This window comes from Papio anubis, chromosome 4 (genome assembly GCF_008728515.1).
Source record: "Papio anubis isolate 15944 chromosome 4, Panubis1.0, whole genome shotgun sequence".
NCBI classification, from domain to species: domain Eukaryota; kingdom Metazoa; phylum Chordata; class Mammalia; order Primates; family Cercopithecidae; genus Papio; species Papio anubis.
Window position 1 is genome coordinate 9846146 of NC_044979.1, and position 8722 is coordinate 9854867.

The 8722-nt window shown below is 53.7% G+C and overlaps 1 protein-coding gene across 2 annotated transcripts in view; it reads left to right on the forward strand.

Moving 5' to 3' along the window:
* PDIA4 (protein disulfide isomerase family A member 4) overlaps positions 1 to 5700 on the forward strand; it is a 28078-nt gene extending 22378 nt beyond the window's left edge. For both annotated transcript variants that reach the window (XM_031665050.1, XM_031665049.1), the window contains exons 7-10: positions 394 to 545; positions 2656 to 2812; positions 3323 to 3556; positions 4537 to 5700. In XM_031665050.1, the coding sequence (XP_031520910.1) occupies positions 394 to 545; positions 2656 to 2812; positions 3323 to 3556; positions 4537 to 4952 (959 nt within the window). In that variant the 3' untranslated portion in view covers positions 4953 to 5700. The remainder of the gene's footprint in view (positions 1 to 393; positions 546 to 2655; positions 2813 to 3322; positions 3557 to 4536) is intronic.
* Positions 5701 to 8722: the final 3022 nt, after the last annotated feature.

Sequence of the window (8722 nt, forward strand, 5' to 3'; positions counted from 1 at the left end):
GACGGTCTCACTCTGTCGCCCAGGCTAAAGTACAGTGGCGTGATCTCAGCTCACTACAACCTCTGCCTCACCTCCCCAGTTCAAGCAATTCTTGTGCCTCAGCCTCCCAAGTAGTTGGGACTACAGGCTTACATCACCACACCTGGCTAATGTTTGTATTTTTAGTAGAGACAGGGTTTCACCATGTTGGCCAGGCTGGTCTTGAACTGCTAACCTCAAGTGGTCCACCTGCCTGGGCCTCCCAAAGTGTGCTGGGATTACAGGCGTGAGCCACCACGCCCAGCCTACAGTGGTTATTTTCAGAACATTTGCTTTGGCTGAGGTGGGTAACGAATTAAAACTCAGACATTTAGGCAATTTTCAGAATTACATCTTACTCTGTTAACGTTTCAGCTAACAACCTGAGAGAAGATTACAAATTTCACCACGCTTTCAGCACAGAAATTGCAAAGTTCTTGAAAGTCTCCCAGGGGCAGTTGGTTGTAATGCAGCCTGAGAAATTCCAGTCCAAGTATGAGCCCCGGAGCCACGTGATGGACGTCCAGGTAAGCAGACCCCTCTACCATGCCAGCCCCGGGCACCCAGCAGGCGTGAGAACTCTGCTTGGAGCCACCTCTGAGGTTTCAAATGTGGAGGTTTCGTTCTCGTCTGCAGTGTCTGGAACTCCTTTTCCAGCCCCTTCTCCCCACCCCACAGGTTTTCTGCAGGCGGCCTGTGGTCTGCGTCTGCCGGAGGGACAGGGCTGGGGCTCCCGCACACCTGGCAGGTCCTGGGGCCTGGCAGAACTGCACTTGGTTTTGCCAGAACAGTTGCTGCCACCCTTCGTCCCTCCTGGCAGTCAATCACCAGTCTCCCTCCAGCGCCTGTTCCACTGAGGGTTTGGCCTGGGCCAGCAGGTGGTTCTCCGTTGAGGCCAAGTCGTGTCTTTTGGGGCTGCTCGGGCTGGGGGCTACAAAGGGACAGCAGCCCTTTCTGTTCACCAGAGGGAGCTGTTGAGCTTGGTGGGTGGATTTTGCCTTTTTTTTCCGATTACTGCACCCCTGCACTTCATCCTCCTAGAGTGTGACACTCTTAACCCTAGAGGGGCAGTGGGAGTTCCCAGCCCAAGGGGAACCTGGGGCCAGTTCAGCCTTCTGAGTGCTTTAGAAGGGGCCCTGCACTTCAGTGAGTAGATCTCAGATTTGGAAGGATCCTAGATGTTGAGTTTGAAGCTTTTGTTTAAGAGAGATTGGGATGCAGAGAAGTGAACTCTGTCCCCCACCTTGGACCTCATAGCTCTTGGTGGGAAGCAGAGCTGAGATTGTGGTACAGGGGCCTTTCCAGGTCCTACTGGCCTATAGTGTCAGGACTCTGGCTGTTTGGGCTGTGGGCTCTCAAGGGACCTGGAGAAGGGGGCATGACAGGACAGGAATCCCAGGGGCCTGCACCAGAACATGGCAGTACCTTGGAGAGAACCACCCTGAATCTTTCTGGTCCCCACGTCCTCTGTCTCCTTCCTCAGTCTTTAGTCCTGTCGCTCCTTCTCAAGGTCTGTGTGTCCATCCCATCTGTTTCTCTGCCAACTTGAAGCTCAGGACAGCTCCTCTTCCCTGGACTCACCGTGGCATCTGTGATCCCTCCCCCCAGCTTCACTTCCTTCCATCCAGAGATAAGATCTGGGGCCGAAAGAGGGGTCCTGATGAGCTTGTGGGGCCATGGATCCTGAGAATCAGACACAGCTCTGTGTGTGAGTGCATGTTCCAGGAAAGGGGTCTGTGACTTTCAATAGACACTTCAAGATCTGTGCGGTCTTGTCTGTTGGGCACGTTGCTGCTGCTCCCAGTTCCTCTGGCATTTCCCTGCTGAGTGAAGTGCATGCAGCGCAGTGTCATGGTTAAAGACTCCACAGCCTCCTGCCACTTGGGAGATAGTCGGATTATCTGTGCTTTAGCATGGCCTCCCAGGCCCTCCTTGCCCACCTTTTCAGCATATCCCACCCTCCAGTGTTGTCACGCCAGACCCTCTTTGTGCCTCGTGCCCTGCCTCGGTCTCTGCCGCCTCCTCCCTGGGTGCCTTGTGCTCCCTTCTCACAGCAGGGCCCTCCTGCCCTTCAATGCCACACAAGGCCCCCTCCCTGAGTGCCCCATCCCCACGGGAGCCCTTGGGCTCACAGGTCCACCCACCACTTGCTGGCTGTACAGCCTCTGGCGGGTAGCTGACCTTGCTTTGCCCACCCCTGGAGGGCGATGTCTGTGAGGGACTCAAGTCCTTGTGAAGTGTGAGCCCTCAGGACACCCTGCATGAAGATCGCACAAGCTGAAGGTGGAAGGTTCCACACAGCCCAGTCTGTGATAACCCTTCCTGTCCACCAAGAGCCAGGCCTGCCTTGAGTGGTCTCTTTTTGGGGTTAGTGAGCCAACACCCCCAAGGAAAGGGCTAAGGTGTGTGTTTGCCTTTTCCTAAGAAGCCACCTACCGTTCAGTGGAGGGAAGGGACCCCCAAAAGACAGTAGGGAGTGACTGGGCTGCGCTTGAGTGGGGTCAAGCCTCCTGGTGTTTTGCCTCCTGAGACTCATCCCTTCAAAGTTTCCATTCCCCCAAAGTCACTCAAACATTGTACTCAAGAACAATGGCGGAGAGATGGTGGGCCCTCTCACCTGTTCCCTCTTTGAATCAGGGCTCCACCCAGGACTCGGCCATCAAGGACTTCGTGCTGAAGTACGCCCTGCCCCTGGTTGGCCACCGCAAGGCGTCAAACGAGGCTAAGCGCTACACCAGGCGCCCCCTGGTGGTTGTCTATTACAGTGTGGACTTCAGCTTTGATTACAGAGCTGGTGAGGACTGCGGGGCTGGGGGATGGGGGGGACTCATTCTTTCAGGCAAGATGGAGTATTGAGGGAGGTGTGGCTGTATGTACATGGCTCACTTAGAAATCCCAGCCTGGGGCCCTTGCACGTTGGTGGCTCAGGAGTATTTTTTAAGTGATGGCTTCCCTTTTAAGCCAGATGGGAGCTTAGATTCAAGTCAAGAACCCTCTTAGAGTTGAGGTAGCTGAGACTTGGAGGAGTTCAGAGGCGCAGAGCTGGGACTAGACCAGCCCCTGACTCAGGCAGGCGTGGCCGTGCCACCTGGGCACAGGTCTTACGGGCCTGTTGGGCTTACAGCCGTGGCCCCCCCGTTACAAGTGGGGCTCTTCCAGAAATGTGTTTCCCTCCAATTGAGGTAAATCCAGAGCTTGAGCAATGTCAGAATATTAGTGACGGGACCTGAAGCCTGACCTCAGAGTCTGAGCTGGGACTTGATCTGTGTTGGCCGCCTGGCTTACGGCCCTTGGTCCCTTTCAGCAACTCAGTTTTGGCGGAGCAAAGTCCTAGAGGTGGCCAAGGACTTCCCTGAGTACACCTTTGCCATTGCGGACGAGGAGGACTATGCTGGGGAGGTGAAGGACCTGGGGCTCAGCGAGAGCGGGGAGGATGTCAATGCCGCCATCCTGGACGAGAGCGGGAAGAAGTTCGCCATGGAGCCGGAGGAGTTTGACTCCGACACCCTCCGCGAGTTTGTCACTGCTTTCAAAAAAGGTGAGCCTGTGGCTGGGGCTGGGGTCTCCCATCAGCTGCTATGCTCCTCATACAGAATGCAGACAGGTCGTGGGGCGTCTGATGCTCTGGCCACGGGCATGACACCCCCCTAAGTCAGCCAGCAGCCCCCTCTCACCCCCGAGGGACCCTCTGACTTCTCGTCCAGAGAAAGGTCGACTATGACCCCAAACTCCAAGGCACCAGAACAGCTTAGAAGAAGGAACATTTGCAAGTATGATTATTTTCTTCTCGGCAGTTCTCCCAGTGTTTACTTTGAAAGCAAAAGCAAGATTTGGGGTCCATCTCAGGGCTTATCTAGCATCACTCAGCAGCCTTACCACATTTTCGGCGCCAATGTGCTAAAATTCCAGACTAAGGCTGGGGTGTGCAGAGGGGGCATCTGAACATGGAGCCCACACAAGGCAAAGTCTGGGTGCGCTGAACACCCCTTGTGGCTTCAGAGCCTGACTCGGAGCCTCTTCACCCTGAGCCACCTTGCTGTGTGGCTTTAAATAGAGCCTATTGATCTTGGCTAAGCACATGGCCCCAGGTCCCCAGCGCCAGCCACGTTGTGGGCAGACCATGCTGGTCCGATGTCTGTGGGTTGTCCTGGCACTTCTCCACCATGGCTCCTGGGCCCTCAGCAGCAGTGCTCACAGGAACCCTCTGCCTGGGCAGCGACTCTTGTGATGGTCTCCCGACAGGACCCAGTGGCCCATTAGGCCTGGGCTGGAGCCACCTGCAGCCTCTCTGGCCTTTGCAGGGACAGAGAGAGTAGAGGAGTAGAGAGTAGAACGTAGTGGCTCGCCAGAGAAATAAACTGCCCATTGGGGGATGGGGCATTTGGAGACGAGGCTCTTGCTATGTGACTGGCCCCTCTGGTGGCCACACCAGCCTCACTTCATGGTCCAGAGAGAGCCCCCAGAATCTTTGGCCTTTTCAGCACTGATGCCCCCTCCCCGCCTTGCTTTCCTTGTCAGGAAAACTGAAGCCAGTCATCAAATCCCAGCCAGTGCCCAAGAACAACAAGGGACCCGTCAAGGTTGTTGTGGGAAAGACTTTCGACTCCATTGTGATGGACCCCAAGAAGGACGTCCTCATCGAGTTCTACGCGCCATGGTGCGGGCATTGCAAGCAGCTGGAGCCCGTGTACAGCAGCCTGGCCAAGAAGTACAAAGGCCAGAAGGGCCTGGTCATTGCCAAGATGGATGCCACTGCCAACGACATCCCCAGCGACCGCTATAAGGTGGAGGGCTTCCCCACCATCTACTTTGCCCCCAGTGGGGACAAAAAGAACCCAGTTAAATTTGAGGGTGGAGACAGAGATCTGGAGCATTTGAGCAAGTTTATAGAAGAACATGCCACAAAACTGAGCAGGACCAAGGAAGAGCTTTGAAGGCCTGAGGTCTGTGGAGGGTGGGAGGAAGCAGAGGCCCTGCGTGGCCCGTGGTCAGAGTGCCCACGCCGAGGCTGGCAACAAACAGCAGTATGTCGGATTCCTTTTTTTTTTTTTTTTATTTTTTATACTTTGGTATTTCACCTCATGCTCTGAATACTGAATAACCATGAATGACTGAATAGTTTAGTCCAGATTTTTATAGAGGATACATCTATTTTTATCATTATTTGGGGTTTGAAATTTTTTTTTACACCTTCTAATTCTTTATTTCTCAAAGCAGATAATTCTGTGTGAAAATGTTTTCTTTTTTAATTTAAGGTTTAAAATTCCTTTGTCAAATCATGTTGATTTTGCTCTTTGCTTTTTCGTTGTCTGAGAAATGGTCCGTGTAGGAGATTGGACTTCTGGTATGTGTTTCTGATTGCTTCCTGTTTCGGCACAAAGTGAGAGCTGCCACTGAGCGACCCTGCCAGGGGTGCCGTTTCAGGCTGGGCATCGCCAGGCGGCCTCCCTGCAAACCAAGGGCGGGGGGCAAAGGGGCATAGTCCAGGGTCCCCCAGGGTGGGCTCAGCTCCAGGGAGAGGCCCCCCATGTGGCAGCCTCACCTCTTGAGAGCCCCAGTGCCGGAGCAGAAAGGACCCCAGACCCAAACGCAGATACTGTGGGGTGGTGGAAAGGATAGAGTAGTCTGTCGCATTGGAATAAAACATGATTAAAAATGAACATTAAGAACCACGTAAGAAAACATCTGGTCATCTGGTCTGTGCTGGGAGCCTCGGGGTGGGGCACGAGCGGGGTGTAGCTAAAGCTGTGCAGAGGCCTGGCAGGTAGCCCCCCCATCGTGCCGGACACAGGTGGGTCTGGATCGTCCTGACCTAGGCTGAGGGGCTTCAGAGGTCTCCCCTGAGCACTTCTGCTGGGGTGGGTGCTCCTCTGGACTGACCCTTGTGTAGAGGTGGTTCTGTGCCATAAGGGTTCCAGGGCATTTGAGTGAGACCTCAGCTTCATTTCATCGCGGGGGCTTGTTCGAGATGAGCCATCACCGTCCTCACCCCACGCCTCCCCTGTCACTCAGCTGCTCCTAATTTTAACTGAAAAGTGGCAAGGGTGAAAATCCTTGTGCTGATGGCAGCTTTTGCAGCAATGACGAGTGTGTGCTGCTGAGGTTGGCAGGGGCAGGAAGCGTTGGGTCTCCCAGGAAGGGGCAGCCTTGGTGAACTTACTCAATTATCTGCTGTAAAGTTAAGCCTGGCCAGGGCAGGCTGGGAGTTGTGGATGCGCCATGCTCTGCAAGTCCTCAGAGTTCTCTGTGTGGTGAGGAGTCTCTGCACACAGACCCCCCCACCCCTCCCCCGTGACCTCCCTCGTATCAGGAGAACAGGTGGCCCTCAGTCCTGGGATGGGCTCGCTCTTCAAGGCCCTTCCCTCAACACTGGCAAAAAGCTTGGAGTAGTGACCCGGGGTAGGGCAGCGGGTAAGGCTGTTTCCTGAGGCAGAAGTCCCATTCATTCAGCGCTGTACCGTGAGAACAAAGGGGTTCCTGTCCTGGTAGGGCTCCCGTGGGTTCAAAGGGCCCTGAGAAAGACAGCCCCTCTCTGGGGAGGAGCAGCAGTGTGGCCTTCCTTCTGTGTAGGTGTCGGGGAAGCCCTGCTCTGAAGGGACATCTAAGCCAAGACCCTCAGGAGGAGTTGGCTTGAGCTGGGCAAAGTATAGGAGTGTCCAGGGACCTGCAGCTTTGGTATCACTGGCATGTTTGTCAGAAATGCAGAGTCTTAGGCTGGGCCCCGGTCCTACTGAATTACTCTGTGTTTAAGAAGATGCCAGGAGGGTCAGGCATATTGAAGTCTGGGAAATACCAGGAGTAAATGTTCCAGGCTTGGGGCCAGCATGTGCAAAGGCCCTGAGGCAGAAATCAAAATGTTTTCTCTTTGGAAATACAGCCTGGAAGTCAGGTAGCCCAAGAGTGTCTTAACTGAGTCAATTCCCTCTATATTGCCTGCAAAAGGCGGGACCTCGGAAGGAATTTACCCTGGACCTGTGAGGGACCTCAGAAAGGAGACGGCAAGTAGGTTGATGACAGCCCAGCATGATCGGTGCCACGATGAAGGTATGTACGGGGCCATGGGAACCCAAGAGGGGACACTGTCCCTGGTGCATACCTGGAGCTGGGAGGAGGAGGAGGCGGCGCGGAGTGCTGTGCAAGGAGGCTGGGTTGCTGAGGTTAGGAGAGGCAGGGCCAGGTGGGGGGGCCTGCATTCAGGAGCTTGAGCTTTATCTTAGTTTACAGGGAACCGTTGATAGTTTTAAGCAGGGAGGTGATGTGGTGAGATTGAGATCGGGAACAAGTAATAGTTAACATTTATCTCACCTTGAGCAAAAGCCAGAACCTGTGTTGAGCATTGCCAGATTGTGTCATTTAAGTGACTTGTGAGGTAGGTTCTTGTGGTCGTTTTACAGCTAGAAAGGAGGGGGTTGTGGAGCTGAGTAGCAAACAGAGCCGGGATGTGAGCACAGGCCACTCTCACTGCTGTGGCACCTCCCGCTCAGGAGCAAGGGAGCGAGGGCAGGCTCCGGCATGGGTGGCCAGTGGGTCTCAGGGATAAGGGGGCAGGATCTCTGGGGCTCTGAGACTGATCAGATGCTGAGAGTGGGTGAGTGGACCTGAGAAGACACCCAGGTTTCTGAATGAAGGGTTTTGTCACTTACGAAATTTCAGCATATGCAAAAGAGACTTGGATAACACACCCTTTACTCATCACCCACCTAAAACAAAATGTTGCTGCATTTTTAAATGTGCTTATCCTACCCCACCCCACCTTTTTTTTTTTTTTTTGACCATGTAATGGAGGCAGGACAGGTCTTGCCTGCCTAGGTCGTATCACCTCTGCCTCATAGAAAAGGAAGCAGAGGTCAGATATTAAAGAATTTCCCCCAGAGCCACAGGGTGGGTAAACTGGGAAGCCGGAACAGAACTCAAAACGGGTGTCCTTCACAGCACCAGCAGCTCCTGGAACGTGTTGAAGCCTTCTCAAGGAGGTTAATATGCGCTCTACTAAAGTAGAATCTGAGTTATTTTGGCTTGGGAAATAATGGAGCTCAAACAAAACTTCCGTGGGGTTCTTGGGTGAAGAAGCTCTCAGAGCCTGTAGCCCTGGCAGGCTGGGCCTCCCTCCAGGAGATGGATAGGACCTTTAACTTCAAGGCCCCTGACTCTGACTACACATCCCACGGATCCACGAGCTCCTGACTGACCAGCTCTCCTAGCACTAAGTCTCATCAGCTGACTCTGTCTTCTGAGCACACACCTGCCCTTGGAAGGACCAAGGCATCCCCTGTGAAGGTGGGCCAGCCCTAGGGTGAGGGCTGTGAGCTAGGAAGGGCTCCAGGAGCCCCACGGACAAATCTGACCCTCCAGGCCACCAGGTGCACAACCTCAGACCCTACCAGGTGCAGCAAAGGGATTGAACCCAAGTGGACATGACTGATTCTTTGATTCCTACTATAATGAACTAAAGAGTTACACTCATGCACTGAGAATGACATTTCTTCAATGAGGGACCACATTTATGACAGTGGTCCCATAAAATTGTAGTGGAACTGAAAAATTTCTTGCACTTAGTGATGTTGTAGCCTTCATAATGTCATAGCAAAATTACCATATTTTATTTAATTTATGTATTTATTTTTCTTTGAGACGGAGTCTCCCTCTGTCGCCTAGGCTGCAGTGCAGTGGTACATTCTCAGCTCACTGCAACTTCCGCCTCCCA